Raw genomic sequence first — 18506 nt, 5'->3', positions numbered from 1 at the left:
TGAAGCCCGCCGTCGTCGACATGCGCCGGGTAGGAGTGTGGCTGTCATGATCTCTGCTTCCAAAAGGTCAGGGTTTTCCCAACTCCCTTGGAAGCAGATCCATAACCCAGGTTCCGAGTGCCAACCAGTCCCAATTGGGACCTTTTGGACCCAGTCCTGGCGCCAGTGGCACCAGGCTCATAAATATGCCCAGTCCCAGCGCTGGAAGCGCCGGGCTCATAATGCTTGGGTGGACTTACCTTCAGCAGACCATGCTGCTTACTTGCCTGCCAGTTGAGCCTCTGATCCTCTTCTGTTTGGAACTACTTTTCCTGTTGGGTGGGGCTGGAGCCACTCCCTAGATTCAGAACACTGGAACTCTTCTGGAAGGCAGGAACTCTTTTCTTACCAGGAACTCTTTTCTTACTTAGGCGTGGCTCTGGAAGGAGACACCTAAGCACTACAGGAGGCTATTTAAACCACACCCGGTGGATGAATCTTGCTTTGCGTTATTCTGCAACCTCTGCAGCAGAACGCTCATCGTGTCTTCTGCATCCGGTCCAGGGCCTAAGGAAAAAGGCTTACCATCCTGAATCCAGTCTTCAGCAACACCTATAAAGACAAGAAAGAACAGGTTAGCATTCCGGCATCTGAAAGGCAAAGGCTTACCATCCTGAATCCAGTCTTCAGCAACACCTATAAAGACAAGAAAGAACAGGTTAGCATTCCGGCATCTGAAAGGCAAAGGCTTACCTACTCTTCGTGCGCTCCGGAGGTCTTCACACTGCATTCCGGCATCTGAAAGACAAAACAAGGTGCGTTTAAAGACATTGGGGAACTTTAATACTCACGTGCCATTACTCCTTTCCACATCTAATCCAGTGGGTATTCCGGCACCCTGCAGCCGCTCCGAACTCGTACCTGCAAAATAAAAAGACAGTTAGAGCGCATAGTGAAGCAGGCAACAAGCGCTTACTTACGTGCTTCCAGGCGCTTCTATTCATCACACGGGCTCCATCTTCAACTCACTTCAGCCCGTCATCCGCCATCGCCGGAACCCTGCAAAACAAGAGACATCATTACTAAAGACTTTAAAGACATTTGAATGACTCGAAACTTACCGTTCGTGCAGTAAACGACGGACAGCAGTCCTCTGAAGTCAAGAGGCCTGCGCTACCTATCCAGTGAAGAAACTGGTTACAGCACCCTGCCCCGAGGCAAATGGAGAGCTCGGCATTCACTTACCTAAGGTGAGAGCGTTAACCTTTGGGGGTCTACAGGAGAGGAGAAGAGGAAAGAGATAGGGACACCCCAATAACCCCAGTTCATTAACCCCATATTTTCTATCTGCAGACATCTTACTCTACACGTCAGGCATACAGTGCACAGAGGTCCAGCCCAAAGAGCCAACCGGGTGCTACACATCACCTTTGAAGATACGGTAGTCGCCCAGTCAAGACCGGCGCCTCTGCGAGAATCAGGTGAGCGTTACAGTGGCGCCAGAGGACAGAGCAGTACCTAATATTGGAAAAGACCAAAGAAGACTTCTCCGGGGAAGAGCGCGTGGAATTACAAGGCCGGAGGTCTAACCCAGGGACGCTGGTTAAAGCGATACGTCCCAGTCGATGCAGAAAAGAGAACTGGGGAGTGGCACCGTTGGGCGAAGTCAGGGGGGCGAATGCTCCCAGGGCTGCGCCCCCGCACGCATCTAAATTTAAAGGGGAAGATGATTTTTCTGGTGAAAAAGGTTCTGTCTCCCGTCCTTAGCGCGGGGCGCCCATGCAGTATAGAGGAAAGGGGACAGGACGTAGGCGTAATGTGGGGGGGTCTCAAATGTATAGATGGCTTATAACTTTGGTGACATTTGATGAGTCTGCACAGATATTTCCAAAAAGATTACTGACCCAATCTCGGATGTTTATGCAAAGTTGGATTTTGTCAAGTGGGGCAAAAGTTATATCACTATATCTGCAAAAAACATGTGCGAGGGCCCGAAAGCATGGTTTTGTAAATGTGTTGGTGTTTAATTTATTTTAAAAGTGTCTTAATGAAGTACACAAAATAGTGATATACTTTTGGCGACTGAGGTATAGCCTGTGGTCATGGTGAATTGCCAGATTGTCCTGTTAAAAGCCGAAGGCCATGACCCCGACAATCTGTCTTCTGGTCATGGCCACAAGGGACTGGTAATGGGGTTAAAGTGGGAATGGGCAGCAGGGTCCGGCCATGTCGTCTAGTTTTTCTAAATCAGGATAGGTTTGAATGGGAAAACATTTTTTGCTCGCAGCTACAGTCCCAAAGTGCTGGACGGGATTGCAGCAAACTTGCACGAAGAGCATCAGCAAGAACCTGAAAGCATGGTTTTGCAAATCTGTCCTGTATTTTATTTTTCCAAAGTGTCAAACTGCAAGTATAAAAAATGATATAACTTTGGTGCCTGGCCCACTGCAAGGACAAATGTCTACTCTGATTTGCTTATTGGGGAATGGGGCATGGCCGAAGCCCATGCCCCATGGATTTTGGAGAATGGCCATGGCTGCAAGCTATGAGCACTGGCCATTGGTCACATTATGAGGGTATAGGACACTGAACTAGTATGCAGGGTAGGTGCAGTGGATAACCTAGACAGTACTCCTACGGGACCACCTCCATGCGCCGCAACACCCATTCCAACACCGCAATGCTCTCGGAAAGGCTGTTCCTTTCTTAGCAAGTAGTAGGCTGTCTTCCTCCACTTCATCTTCCTCAACCAATGTTCTAACCACAGAGCCTACTTCTGTGGGATACAAAGTCTCACATGCTACCTTGCAAGCAATAAAAGAGGCGGTTGATCCATATCTTTCGAAGACAACAGTCCTCTTTGTATATACTGCAACACACCACGCTGCAGGAGGGCAATTTCAAAGTGCTTTTGAAGCTGCAATCAAAGGGCCTGAGAAACACTGGCCACTACATTAGATGTAACACATGTGCAACATCTTCCCCTGCACACCTGCCCCTTCATATTAGTGTGTGGTGCCTCTTTCCTCATTTCCCCTCCCCACCTTATGTTCTAACCTATCCTGCAAAAATGAAAAAATTAAAATAAATAAAAATACTAAAAAAGGTTCCTTTCACAGGTACAAAAATCTAACAAAAAAAATATCTTATAGACTCCATGTACTTTACTTTTCTCACAAAGTACATAGACTCAATAAGATTTTCCAAGATTTCCATTAGCATTTTGTGTTATGTTAATGGGAATATTGTGGCGTTCATCCCCCGTTCTAGGGACTGGGACTGGAACGGGGGATAATGGCCCGGCAGCCCAAGTTATCGGCCCAAGTGAAGAGAGGGCAGATAGCGAGGGCTCCGGACCGTTATCACCCGTTCCAGACCCTGCAATGGGGGATGAAGGCCATTACCACCCCAAATTGCCAAAGCACTAACCCACCCATCCTTTTCTAAGACAGCAACGATGGAAAGGGGGGGTGGGGCTCCTTACAGAGCCCCTCTTCCTTTTCCATAGCAGCCTGCAGAAGGCAACAAGAGAACCCTATAACCATATTACCACAAGCATATTTTTTCCCCTTTCAAATCTATCCCAATTACAAAAAACTTTACCACATAGCAGGTCCCTGGTGGACATGGCACTTTATCGCCATTGGTCATCCCTCATGGTCATGGCCAGTAGCCACATTGTCAAGATCATGACCTTATGCCACAATCCCGACAATCTGGCCACTGCCCATGGCCACAGGCTATACGTCAGTCACCAAAGGTATTTCACTATTTTTTGTTCCTACATTATGACACTTGTCAAAAAAATAAAATATGGACCCATTTGCAAAACCATGCTTTCAGGTCCTTGCCAATGCTCCTTAATTGAGTTTGCTGGAAATCCGCTCGTGTTTCATCTTTTCAAAAGTGTCGCAATGTATGTACATACAATGGTCATATAACTTAGCCCCCACTTGACAAAATCCATTCAGACTTTGTACAAACATTCAAGGTTGGGTCTCTAATCTTTCTGAAAACCTTTGTCTACATTGGTCAAAAGGCCACAAAGTTATAAGCCAGCTAAACATGTTGAGACCCTCCTCTAATATAGCCCTCTCTTGACAAAACTCCAAACTTTACAAAAACATTTATATCTAGATCTAAAATCATTTTGCAAAAATGTGTGCACATTCGTCAAATGGCACCACATTCATAAGCCTTTACAATATTTTGAAACCCACATCTAATTTTTCCCCTCCTGACAAAATCCCACCAAACTTTGCTAAAACATTTATATCTAGATCTAAAATCTTTTTGCAAGCTTTTGTGCACATTTGTCAAATGGCACCACATTTAAAAGCCTTTACAATGTTTTGGGACCACCCCCCTTAATTTTGTTCCCTCTGGACAAAACAGCACCACACATTCCAAAACCATTCAGAAATGATAAATTTCTCACTGTAGTAACTAGCGTACTCCTAGTCCATAGTCCCTTTTTCTCCATACTGCATGGGCGTCCCTTGCTAGGGTCGGGAGAAAAAAACTTTTTCAACATAAAAAAACACCTTCCCCTTTAAATTTTGATGCGCGCGGGGGTGCGGCCCCACTTCCCTCACTCCACATACCGGCCCCACTCCTCAGTCCCTTACGACGCGTCTACAATATTAACATTGCCTAATGACACCAGTTTTATTCGGGGGGAGAATGGTGGGATGTATTGAGGAAAGGGGACTATGGACTCGGAGTACCTTAATCACTACGGTGAGTAACTTATAATTACTCCTACTTCCTATCCCCTTTCCTCCATACTGCATGGGCAATTATAACTGAATGTAGCTCCAGGGTGGAGAGTTGACACCCCTAAGAAAACAAGTTCCTTAAGACTGCGTGACCAAATGCCGCATCCGATCTGGAGTCGGCCTCCAAGCAGTAGTGCTTGCAGAAGGTCGAGGGCATAGTCCATGTAGCCACATTGCTGATAACCTGTCACGGCACATTCCTTGGGAACGCAACTGCTGTGGCCTTAGCTCTAATTGAATGGGCATCCATGTTAGATGGAAGGGGTTTGTGCTGCCCCTCATACGCCTCCTTGATGTCCGAAACCATCCATCTAGCTATAGAAGCCTTGGAGGCCTGACGGCCCGACTTTCACCCACCGAAGGTGACAAAGAGTGTCTGATTTGCAGAAGCTCTTGGTCCTGTCAAGGTAGAATTTTAGAACGTGCCTGATATCTAGACAGTGCAGCACCCTCTGAGCGTCATCCTCGGGGTCCAGAAAGAAAGTTGGTAGCACTATCTCCTCACATAGGTGGAATGAAGAGACTACTTTAGGCAAAAACGCAGAATGCGCTCCAAGGACCACCTTGTCCCTGTGAAAAGTAGTGTAAGGATCGGAAGCCACGAGAACTTGGATCTCGCTGACCCGGTGTGCAGATGTAAGACTCGCCAAGAGGGCTGTCTTGCTGGTGATCAGCCTGATGTCCGCCGACGCATTGGCTCAAAGAGTTTATGCGCCAAGGCACCCAACACTATGTTGAGGTCCCACACAGGGTGTGGCTGTGGGTACCGCCTAGTGAGACCCGCAAAATGTCTCTACCACCGGGTTGGAGGAAGATAAAACGTCCTCTGAGTTCCGGTAAGCTCCGATGGCCGCCAGATGAGAGTTCTAAGCACCACCTTGTCCTTATGAAAAGTAGTATATGGCTCCGAGCCACCAATGCCAGGATTTCACTGATCTGGCGGCCGAGACGAGGCCCACCAGGAGAGCCGTCTTGATGGTGACTAGCGTGATGTAAGCGGATGCCATAGGTTTGAATAGTTTGTGCGCCAGGGCGCCTAAACCATGTTGAGGTCCCACACAGGATATGGTTTCTTGATGGGCGGGTAAGGCCTGGTCAGGCTCACCAAGTGTCTCTCCAGCCCCGGATCAGAGGATGAAAACACCACCTCCTCCAAGTTCCTGTAGGCTCCAATAGCTGCCAGATAGGTGTGGCATGTGTCTACCTGTACCCCAGAAGGATAGTACGCTGTCCAACGTGCAGGTCAAGGGATCAACCTACTTTGATTCTGCCCAGTGACAGAACCTGGTCCACTTGCTTATGTATTGGCTCCTGGTAGCACCACTCCTAGCCCCTTGTGTAATGTCTAGGTTGGCTTAGACAGCTGCAGATGCCTAAGTGTGACTTGTTCAGGAACCACGCAGCAATGGCTAATTTCTGAGGGGCGCGGTGGATGACTGTGTCTCCCTGCTATGAGACTAGGTGTGCTGGACCCAGTCGAAGGTGCACCGGGGCCTGATCCGACAGGCTGAGTATTCCCGAGAACCATGGTCTTACTGGCCACCACAGAGCTATCAGAATGAGAGAGATGCCGGGCCTCCCGGATCTTGCAGATTACCCTGTGAACAGAGGAGGTCGGAGGGAATGTATACGCGTTCATGTACCACTTGATCTGAATCGGGTCGCTCAGCGAGCCCCTGCCAGGACGCAAACTGGGGCCACCTCCTGTTGTACTAGATGGCGAAGAGGTCCACCTGAGGATGACCCCACCTGTCGAAGATCCCTTTCAACTGCCATTCGTAGTTGTCCACACCCAGCCTACTGAACCTGCCCACCTCCAGGTTAGATTCCCCCATGAGGTGTATTGCTGACAGGTGCATGTTTTCCAGAGCCCACTCGCAAATGTCGACTGCTAGAGTGCATCGGGGAGGAGACCTGGTGCCACCCTGCTTGTTGATGTAATACTGGTGGATCCGTCGGTCTGAATAAGGATCGCATTGCCGCTGATCATATGGAGGAAGGCTTTGAGGTTAAGCCAGATGTCCATTAACTCAAGCCAGTTGATGCAAGCCAACTGCTCCTGACGGGACTAGACCCTGTGGATGTTATGGCTGCCCAAAGTAGCTCCCCAGCCCTCTAGGGGCAAGTCTGTGGTGATGGTGACCTGAGGTGCTGGTTGACGGAAGGGCCTGCCTATCCACAGGTTGCTGTCCTTGCTCCACCAGACTAGGTCCTGGTGGAAATGAGGTGGGATGCTGACCATCTCTGCCTGGGAACCCTTCTCCCATCTTCAGGAGGCTGTGAAGTGTAGCTGCAAGCGCCTCACCGTGAGTGTCGTATGCTCCACAGCTAAGAGACATGCTGCCATGATGCTCAGGAGATGGTGGTGGTACCACCACGCCAAGGCCACTTCTCTGCTGAGAAAGTGCCCCCTGGCCCTCTTTCTGGCTATGATCTTGTCCTCCAAGGGGATCTTCCTCTTGGAGCTCGTATTCTAGAAGAGGCCCAGGAAATTAGACTCTACATGGGCTCCAGCTGTGACTTCTTGAGAAGGATGGAATATCCCAGCTCGTGTAGTGTGTTCATGAGGGCAGAGGCGGTGTGGTGCACTGCCTTCTGAGACCTCACGCTGACGAACCAGTCGTCTAGGTATGGGTAGACGTGGGGACCATGGGCCCTGAGTAGGACTGCCACCGCCATCAATCTAGTGAAGTTCCTGGGGCCGAATTGGGGCCAAAGGGTAGAACCTTGTATTGGAGAAAAAAAACATGATCCTGAACCTCAGAAAGGACCGATGGGGCTGCCAGATCGGGACATGTAGGTAAGCATCCTTCAGATCCAGGGAGCACATCTCGTCTCCCTCACACAATGTCTCCGCTATAAGCACTGGGGTGACCATCTTGACATTTTGAAGAGGGAGAGAAAGGTTCAAGGTAGAAAGGTCCAACACAACTCTCAGGCCACCGTGGTTCTTCTTGTGTATGGTGAAAATCTGTGAATAGAAGCCCAGACCCCGGTGGGAGGCTGGGACTTCCTCCACTGCCTGACTCTCTACGAGTGAGCGAATTTCCGCCAACAGAGTTGCTGTCCCATTCTGTGGGAGCAGAGGGGAGGAGAGAGGATAAGTAGGGATAGGAACCCTGAAGCCTGTGGATACTACTGAGAAGATCCATGAGTCCGAGAACCTTGTCTGCCAGCGTTGAGTGAAGGGCAAACCTGCCCCCCACCGGAGACTCGTGGATCCGGATAGCTGTCATGCCTTTTTACCCTCTGAGACTGAGAAGGGAGACTGGAAAAAGCACTTGTGAGCCACCATATGCTGCTTGTGCCTATGCTGGCTCTGTGACCTTTCCAGGTGTCTAGACCGTCTCTCCTGGAAACCCCTGAAGCTGCTGAAAGACTGACCCTTGTCTGAGCGCTGGTGTGTCTGCCTATATGCCTTGGGGGTGGACTTTGTGAGGATCGATAAGGTTTTGGCAGTCTGCCAACTGCTCTCCTTCTTACCGAGCTCCTCGTCCGTGGTAGAATGGAACAGATCACCACCCTCGATACGAAGGTCCGGTATATGCTCCTGGACATCAGGGTTGAACTTGGTCTCCCGTAGTCAGGCCGTCCTTCTCATATCGGTAGCAATACATATGGCACGGCATGAGGTGTCAATGTTAGCCACTGTGGACTCCATTACGTCCTGCGCTACTATTTCGGCTTATGCCAGTCCAGCCTTGAAGCGCGCCTGACTCTGCACCGGAATCTCAGGAAGGAAATAGACGATCTCTCGCCAGAGCCTTTGATTGACAGCAGCCAACATTGCGTCAGCATTGGACTAGTGCAGATGGAGAGAAGCGTTGGAATAGATTTTCTTTCCATAGGCTTCCAAGATCTTCTCCTCCTTACCCAGGAGTGTAGAGACTGATGTAGCCAATGACGATTGTGGCTTGGAATAGAGTGAAGCCGCAGCAATTACAGAGGAGTGTGGATGGGGTTGGGCCGACAGCAAGAGGGGGGGTCGCCCTCCAGTTGCCTAAACTTGGCGTTGAGGAGCCTATTGGTAGGCTGTGCAGAGTGTGGTTTAAGCCATCCTTTTTTGGCAAGCGCCACCACGTCTTTTTGTATTGGAATCCCTGTTCTAGCCTTGGGGCGTAGGTTGAGGACTTGTGCCAGCACCCCCTCCTCTGGTTGTTTGACCTCAGGGTGAGGGAGCCCCAAATACTTGGCCAGGCCTGCAAGCCGTTCATGAAAGGCCTTGGATGACGAGGGCATGTCTGTCCTCCTCATCAATGTCCGCCAGTGTGATCTGTTGGTCCGGTGCAACTGGAGCACTGCTGGGCCCAGGTGGCTGCAGCATACTGACAGGTACCGGAGGCTACTGCGGCAGCAGATACGGGGCTGCTGTGACTCGTGGAGGCATGAGAGCCGGTGTCATGGGGACTGGCGCAGGCAGGTGGGGCTGCATTGGACCCCAAAGCGTTGCACCCAAGGGCGGTGTGGCTGTGGGTTCTAGCTGCAGTACCAGAGGGATTATGTCCCTGATAACATTCTTGAGGATGTTGCCGATCTGTGGAGACCTCATGAGAGTCCGGAATTTCTCTAAATAAATGTCTTCACAGGCCGGCATAATGCTTGGTGGAGCGGGCATGGGCGTGGGGCCCTGAGGTTGCTGAGACGTGGGCACACTCTTTCTTGCTGTAAGCCAGGTGCATCTGCCCTGCATCGCTGAAGGATATGACGTGGGTCACGTGCTAGGCGATGACCAGTCCCACCTGGAAACTCGTTCCCCTACCTGGTCCCCAAAGGGGAATGGTGTAGGGCGAGCTGCCATTTTGTCGGGTTGCATGCCTGTGTTGTGTTCTGTTACTTGCCGCGCTGGGTCCGGCCTCCTCTAGGACTGGCAGTGGAGGTATAGGCCTACCCTGCACCTCAGGACGGGACCTGTCAGGTATTCATACCTACCCCCTTGGTTGAAACCCGGTTTTAGAGCCTTGCAGTACCTCAGTGTAGTCAGTGGTAGGCTCTTGCGACCCCCTCGGCTTGGTGGCTGGTAGCTTAAGCAGCCTCTGTTCCTGCACTTACTAGGATCTGATAGGTCCCTCCCGCTCAAACGCTTCTGGGGAAAGGAGTCGCCGCTGCGGGGTGCAGATGTAAAAAGTGCCCCTACCTTGGGCCTGGTCTTGTGCTTGACAAATTCCTTTAAGTCCTCTGGAAGCGACCTTCTGAAAAGCTCCCTCCAGTTGGCTAGTCTATTCTTCAGAGCATGTGGTGTCAGTGTGTTGCACGCGGAGGAGCTCTCCCAGCCACGGTCGGGCCATGGCAGAGAGCATGGGGATTGGATGTAGGGAAGAGCCCCCTGCAGGCTGGACACCTGCTGAAGCCTGCTGATGTTAACATGCGCCACGGAGGAGCGTGACACCAGAGGACAGAGGTACCTGATTAAAGACAAGAAAAAAAGAAGACAAAAGAAGAGCGCATGGATTTACTAAGACGGAGGCCTAACCCAGGAGCACTGGTGAAAGCGGTCCGTTCCTGTCGACGCAGAAAAGAGGACCAAGGAGTGGTGCCGGTGGGCAGAGTCAGGGGAGCACATGCTCCCAGGGCCGCGCCCGTGCCTAAATTTAAAGGGGAAGATAATTTTTCTGGTGAAAAAGGTTCTGTCTCCCGTCCCTAGCGGGGGACTCCCATGCAGTATGTTGGAAAGGGGACAGGACGTTAATCTGAAGTAGAAACAGTGGAGCTTGAGGCTCGATTGACCGAAAAATGAGATAAAACTCTTTGAAACAAAATGCAAAACGCAGTAAAAGATCGAGAGCTATAGTACGAGGACTCCCAACACTTGAATGTGCGGTAAAAATCTGAGGATGGCTGCCAGGGGAGGGGCTCAGGGAGAGGGCAGTCATTGGCTGGGGGCAGTATAACCCAGAGGCCAGTGATTGGTTGCTACTAAGAAAGACAGATCAGAAACGAAACTGATACTGATTTTTTCTTTACCGAGGATTCCCAGCCTGAGGACGGGGAATATTCATGAGCATGTGAATCAATGCCAGACCCCATGCTGGAGAAAAAAATTGTTGAATAAAATTATAAAAAAGTGCAGAATATGTTTGCAATAAAAGTAAATGCGCGAATAATTGAGAAACTTACGACTACGTTTGTCTACATACCCTTCGTTAACATCTTAAACACAATCCATACTGAGACAATCTATGTAGCTTCCACCCACTGGTCTCAAACCCCTGAGGTGATTACATTCTCAAAGCTCTACTGTCAATAGTTACACTGTTTGACTGACTCATTTTCGAGACCACTCTCCACAACACATCTACTATCCACTTTTGGATGCTCTTTCCATGCATGTTTCAGCACTCTATAGTTTTCGTTTGAAGTTTGTTTCAGAGCTTTCCCTAATGCCTCATAACTACTAGGGCAAGAACCTCTTTTTTAAATGCAGTCACTCTGCAAAATGCAATCCCTTTGACCACTGAACCGAATAACTCTTTTGAAGTCAGCCAGCCACAGATTCATAGCAGCGGCAACGCTGCATTGCTTCATTTATAGTCATGCTTATCAGATTGCCAGCTGCAAAGGATGCGATTAATGCAATTTTAATCCACAGGTTGTCTGCCAACAAATTTAATTTCAATCTCTGTACATGTGATCTTTAAAGGCCTGGTCCATTTTTCTAACAGGACCTTGCACTCATCTTACCTTCACTTACTAGAAGTGTAGGCATTTTGTGAAAATGTGGGTATTTCCTCAGTTAAAAGCTCAAACATTGCATGGTAAGGGATGAAGCAAACACCCCTGGAGCCCCCGGTGTTCTAGGTGCTGGACCCAAACATGACTGGCCCCAAGGACAGTGCATGTCTCTCTCTAGTTTGCATGAATATCAGAAGCCCCTCAACACATTTTGCGGGGGCGGGGGGTTTTATGATGCGTCACACAGTATGGTCATTGCGAATGTAACAAATCAGGCGTACAGCATTTAATGATGGTCCATGGGTACATCAATAGCACTCTTTTTGTATTCATTCGTAACAAAGAAAAATAAAGCAGAGTCATTTTGTCAGTAAGACAAAGTCACATTTTTCTTCCATCAGACACCTTCAAACATTTCTTTTTGATTTCCCCATTACAAAAAATAAATGGGCTGTGAATTAGACTCTTACCATTATAATGCCTAGAAGTTGTACCGAAGGGCGTGGTGCAAATGCAGCTGCATGCAGAAACCTTTCTTGTAGAGAAACTTGATTTTTCTTGTTAAAATCCAGGAAATCAGAAACAGCTGCCAAAGAAGCAACAGACTGTGCAGCAACAGCAGCATCAATTAAAAAATGCCTAGAAGTAAGCACACAAGATTTATAGTCAATATCTAAATGTCTTCTTGACACCTGCCACTGTATTGGACACATGACCAAATCTTTTGGCATTCAGAAAAAAATGAAGAACTTCTTCAGTAAGAATCTCTTGTTCACATTTAATGCCTAATCCTTCGTGCCAGATTTCCTAGATGGTTCGGCTGCAGGAGCCCATTTATTGAATTGATCTATGTGCATTTTGATAACATGCTTCATTACAATGTACACAATTGCTTCAAGTCATCTCATTACCTAAAAATGGGGAAGTCAAACTAGTTTATAGCTAATCCTGCATTTCAGATCCTGACAATGAGATGGGGACATAGTCAAAATAGGATGGAAGGAATGTTAGGGACATTCACAACTAAGGCAAGAGGCCAAATTCTAGATCCTTACAGGGAATGAGGAGGTGACAGAGAGGAAATAGGAGAAGGTTCAGGGACCACTAATGCTAATCCTGGAAGCATCATTCCAGAATTAAACCGTGTAGAGAAGAGGAGTGAGGGAGAAAATAGCAGATGGGTACTGTACCTTCACAGCTAAGCCCACAAGTTGCATTCCAGATCCTGTTGGGGAATTGGATAGAGGAAGGGACAGAGAAAGTAAACCAGGTGGGGCATGTCGGGAACATTCACAGCTAAACTCGGGTTCACCATATAACAATGTTGCCCCATCTCCCACGGCTCATCTCCTTCACATTAGGGCTCACCACTATAATCATGGCTAAGGAACAAGAAGTTGTTCTGGGAAATAGTGGCAGGGTTCGAGCTATTTACCTCCTACTTGTAGCCTAGAAGAGCCTGGCTAGCTTGAAACCAACAGCTACCAGGAGCTACTTGTGACTCCTGGGCCAACTGATACCAATCAAATGCATGTGGATTTAATCTGTGTGTTTGTGACAATATATAAATGAGCATTAGGACACATCTATACAACATTTAGAGCATAAGGGTTCATAAATAATGTACAAAGTGATATGTTTGCATCTTATCTGGAAATTCCATTTGTGGAACACTATGTACTAGCTCCCGGTTCTCCAGGCATAGCCTCTGGTCACTGGCTATTGCAAGATACACAGGAGCTGCTTTTAGCTCCTGCTTAGCAAATCTTAATGTTGATCCCTTTAGTGGAGTAGTTTCATTTCAACCTACGAGTGGACTATCAAATACCTAGCCATAAGGACAAAGGGGAAATATTGACTTTATATATATATGTAATGAGCACCTAACAACATTGTCTGAGCAACTGTGAGATTTGTTTCCCAGTAGTTAATCATTTATTCTGACAAGTTATACATAAAAAATAATAGTCTTATAATTACTGGATTCATGAAGTCCCTCATATTGGACTCCTAAAGCAATCACATCAATCTTTTGGGCCAGATGCAAAAGTGTTATGCAAGCTAGATTTTGAACCCCTACCTAACATGGCCATTTAAGAAAAGAGGAGTATGTAAAATTGTCCATTATTGCTTCCATGCAGAAGTATTTGCAATATAAAAAATGTATATATACAAAATATAACAGTTCAGGGAGTTTTCTTAAAGTGTTACTGGTAGTAAGAGTTTAGTAAGCTATCCCAGTGATTTGTACATCGCCAACTCTTATTTATTTATTTATTTTTTGCTTGTTAGGCGCTTATACAGGAAGTAAATACTGTTTCAAACGGTCCAACAGGGCAACAGAGAGGGGACAGGGGACGAGAAACAAATAAATACATAACAAATATTAAACACAGTGGGGGGAGGGGGACGAACCTACTATGTGTGAGTATTCAGAACATGCAAGTGCAGAAGGGAGGGGGAATGGGATAGGTACTGGGGTTCTCATGGGTGAGCAACAGGTAGAAGTGCAAAGTTAGATAAGTGCGAGTCTCCAGGGTCGAGGGTGAGCCGAGGGAAGTGCTGAGGATAGACAGAAGCTGTGGGCGATTTGGTGTGGGAGGTCAGGGCCTGAGGATGCATATGAGCCCTGAACACCAAACAAGCAACTGTGAGATTGGCAGAGGAGAGGGAGGGAAGGTGGAGGTAAAGAGGAAAGTCTTGAGGAGCTTCGGGAATTTAAGAAAGTCCTGCTCAAGCCGAAGAGGGAGGAGGAGGCTGTTCCAAAGGGAGCCAGCTGAGGAAATAGATCAACCTCCTGCCTTCTGTTTAGCGAAACGCTTTACATACAAAGAGTTGGTGCGAGAAGAGAGCGCAGACGTCTGGAGGGGGAATATTTAGTGAGAGAGAGTTGCAGATAGAGTGGTGCCTGGCCCCAGACAGCCTTGTGGATGATACAGAGGGATTTTAATTCAATCTGAGAAGCAAACAGGAGTCAGTGAAGACTTTTTAGGGCAGGAGAGATGCAGTCCCTGGGCTTGAGGCTAACGATAAGTGTTGCTGCCCTATTCTGGATTAGCTGGAGAGGTTGCAGAGTGGAAGAAGGTAGATTCAGGAGGAGGCTATTCCAATAGTCAAGCCTAGAGAGAACCATGGCTTGGGTATTATTGAGCTTCTGGGGCAAGGTGAGAAAAGATAGAATTCCTTTGAGAAGGAAGAGCTGAAAGTGGGACTTCTGAGTGTGAAGAAGGAAAAAGAGAGAGGAGTCTAAGACGACTCCAAGGTTTCTGGCTTCAGAAGAGAGAGCATGGTGAGAGCACACGAAAGGAGGACAGAGTGAAGGGAAGAAGTCGGGAGCAGGGGACCCAATAGGAAGGTTATTGATATTTGATTTGTATCGCGCTCAAACACAAGTGTATCAGAGCGCAACAAGGTAAGGAAGGGGAATAAGGGAGAACAAAAATAAAGATCTTACTAGTCCCAGTGACATTGAGAATGTGCAAGTGCAGGGGAAAGGGAAGGGGGAAAGTTCAGGGGTAGAGGGAAGACGTGGAAAGTGCTGAACAAAGAAATAACAAACAACAACAGTGGTAGTGCAGCCAGCAGGTGGCAATTGCTAGGTTTAAGGCACAGACAGGGGGTGTCTTATAAGTGCAGAAAAAGGGGGCGACTGTAGGGTTACAGATACAGACCCAAGTGCAAGGGTTGCCAGGAGGCAGTGCGGGTGCGTGTCAAGGTGAGCAAGGATCTCTGTTTTGCTGGCATTGAGGCAGCGATCATTGGAAGTGCACCAGGTTTTAGTATCAGTCTGTATTAACTCAGGACCTTGGTAGAGTGGTAAAGTAGCAGAGCAGTCAGGCTTATTTTAAGAGGAAGATGTGAGCTGTAGGTCAGTACACTGAACCTTAGCTAGACATGCACATCAAAGAAACGCTTACACGTATAATTTATATAAAATTATATATTTACTATATATACACCAGAATCACTTTAAATACTTTAGACATTTACAATAGAACACTTTGAAATGCATTCTCAAGTATTTCTAAGGGTATCAGGTAATATTATCCCCATATATATGGTCGCCGTAAATAATATCGCCGGGAAAAGGTTGCGGCGATATTATATGGGTGACCATATATATGGGGACAGGGGCAAAAAAAATGTAAAAAAAAATAAAAAAAGACTAAAAATAATTTGGGGGTTGCGGAGGTGTCCCCCGCATGTTCCATGCAATAATGTCGCCACAAAAAACAGCCATTTTTCAGCGATATTTTTGCATGGCGAGATTTTTGTGGCGACATTATTACATGGAATCTTTCTAAGGGCACTTTCACTTTTGTGTTTTTTCGCTGTTACATTTGTAGCAAAGTTACAATCTGCAGGTGCGCGTAATATGATAACATTGTCTTTCTAACGGTTCATATGGTAATAGATTTACTCTGCAAACACATATAGTAAAGTTACTTAAAGGGAAGAAAATGGTTAGTGTAACATTAGCCTGCTTCAAGGTTCGAGAGAGGGTTTCTATTTCTACGAACAGCAAGTCTTTTAAGTCTAAAAACGCAACCCTAGCTAAAGGCAGTTCAGAGAGGGCTCAATGTCTTGACAAGCAGCAGAATAGGAGGAGCTCATGAGGATTTTTTCCAGTCTATATTGATCTAGAAGCAGAAAGTTCACTAACGAGGGAGACCTGTTAAGAACTTGATGAAGGGACACAAGCAGCAGCTTCAGTTGGAGGTAAGATGGGGTAACGATGGACACCTCTAGGTGCACTCCAATGCTCTGAAGCGAGATCTTGGAATCTGGTAAGAAAACCCTTTTTCCCTCCTTTTTCCCCCACAGTACCTTAGGTTAGAAGAAAATGTTTGTGCTGGATGCTCTGCGATGTTGCAGCTCTAGACCAGACCTCCGGATTCCTTGGTCTGATGACTGAAGGCAGAACAATGGACGGTGTCTCTAAGCAGCAGGCCCAATGGAGGATATGTGGCACGAATTTCAGGAACTTCTTGGTTCACTCTGTGGTTTTGGTGCCTTTTTTCTGCAGCACCAACAAAAGGACACAGATCGCCCAGTCAATCTTCTTCGCTTTGTGTAGTCCCACACTCTGATGTGGGGTGGTTCTGTGCTAGTTGGATCAGATTTTTATAGTGTCCACACCGGCTCGGCAAAGAGTTGGACGGATTCGGCCTTTCCACGATGATGCACTCGAAATAGGCAGCAGCTCTCCTGGTATTTAGGTTCCGCAACTCTGGAAACTCATAGGACCTCGGGAGATTCAAAGTTCGTCTTGGGGCTGGTTGTTTCCACCAGCTAAAGGGAATGAGGATTCCTCTTCGGAGCTCCTCTGTCCCATAGAAAACAGGGTCAGGACTGCAGTGGTTGTTTCACTGTGTTGCAAAGGGTCTGCAGGCATCTGGTAATTTTCTTTGGTTGTTTCAGCTTCCAGAGGTCGACTTGCTTTTCATTCCAGAAGCCTCACCTTTTATACAGCACACACTCTTCTGCAATCTCGCTCAGTATTTTACAGAAGGGGGCATTTCCAATCAGGGCAGCCAGACCCTCTGTGGGAGCTGGTCCTATTCAGGAACTCTGGCAGACAAAGGACAGGGTGGTGGAAGACTCCTCCCCCACGTCCTGCCTGCCCAGACACTCTGAAAAACACACACACACACACACACACCCTCCCAGAATGGCAGAAGGTGGTCTAACAAAGAACAACCATGCTAGTAATGGCGAAAAAAGAAGGTATGCCCCAAATTGGTACTTGGGTGCCCCTATTGTGCACTATCGAGGCTATGGACATAGCCTGCAGTAGAAAAACTACACAATAGTTGGTAGAACATGTTCACTGCCACCAGCCATAACTGGGATATTGTCTATGTGTCGAAAAAGTCACAGGAGCAGAGAGAAGGGGTATACTAGGTATCCCTTTGGCACTCCACTGAAAGTGGTGTGTGCCAATCTCTCAGTCTATAGAGTTTTGGGAGCGATACAAAGTATCTCTCTATCCTTGAGAACGGTAGTTACTTGCGGATATATATAAAAGAATCTGAAAGGAGGACCCTAAGGGTCCCCAGAAACACTTCCCATAAGGAGCTGCTTTCTGCAGTAGTAAAAAAACAGATGCCTTTAAGATCTATGGAGCAGACAGACTCCATAGTACAGGTAGAATACAAAGAGTAGAGTTCCAAAAGTCAGAGCCCACAAGAATGAAAAAGTGAAACCAGGCTGCACTCATTCAGGGTTGAAAGAAAAAGTTCCAGAAGTCCAGTAAAAAGTGCTGGGGGTCTCACTAGGGGACAAAGCATACAACTTATACATCTCCCTAACACTTAGTAAAAGCTGTTTATTTACAGGAAAACGTGCCTTCTCCAGTCAAGCTTATACCTTTCACTCAGCTTGAATGCAATTATCAGCAGCCCTGTGGGATTGGCTGAAATGTAAATAGATTTTACTTTTCATCTCATGATGCTGTGCTTTGAGGGTCTCTCCTAGTAAGCATCCACTAATTAAATAATTCCCTTCTTTTTCAGGCATTCTCTGACAACCTGGCTGCTTCAACAGTTAATTGTCAACAGATACTCCCCTAACAGGCCTTCCAGATCTACCAACGAAAATCTTCTTACAGTTCCCAGGTTCAACCGAACCAAAAGGGGCGGCAATAGTTTCCAGGTGAAAGCTGCCCAACACTGGAGCTCCCTACCACCTTCCCTCAGAACACCCCAAACCTATCCCCACTTTAGACGCAGCTACATTCATTGGTTAAAAAATAAGGACCAATAATGGACCATGTCGCTGCTATCTATGTAAATATGTTTACCTGCTTATTGCTGCTATCTATGTAAATATGTTCACCCACATACTGCGTATCACTGTATCCTGCAACTGTATCAACCCATGCATACAATGTATATTACTATACAGCAATGTAACCAAGCTGAGAATAACCTTGCTGCTCCTGCGCCCTCATACCCCTGGGTCTGGCGCGCAATATACATGAATAAACTAAACTAAACTGAATTGGATACCAAAGTGTTGTTCTCTGCCTAGTGCAAGATGCCTTTCAGTGAACAAGTGATTTCAAGTTTTCACCTATGC

At 47.4% G+C, this 18506-nt stretch overlaps 1 protein-coding gene across 2 annotated transcripts in view; it reads right to left on the bottom strand.

Annotated features, from left to right (window-relative positions):
* Nucleotides 1-18506, bottom strand: part of LOC138472520 (microsomal triglyceride transfer protein large subunit-like) — a 1457683-nt gene that overhangs the window by 643934 nt on the left and 795243 nt on the right. For both annotated transcript variants that reach the window (XM_069610748.1, XM_069610747.1), the window contains one exon: nt 11897-12065. In XM_069610748.1, the coding sequence (XP_069466849.1) occupies nt 11897-12065 (169 nt within the window). The remainder of the gene's footprint in view (nt 1-11896; nt 12066-18506) is intronic.

Source organism: Ambystoma mexicanum, chromosome 8, assembly GCF_040938575.1.
Source record: "Ambystoma mexicanum isolate Mex_15411 chromosome 8, UKY_AmexF1_1, whole genome shotgun sequence".
Taxonomy (NCBI): Eukaryota; Metazoa; Chordata; class Amphibia; order Caudata; family Ambystomatidae; genus Ambystoma; species Ambystoma mexicanum.
The sequence above is the reverse complement of the archived record's forward strand: the minus strand, read 5'-3'. Positions and strand labels throughout refer to the sequence as shown.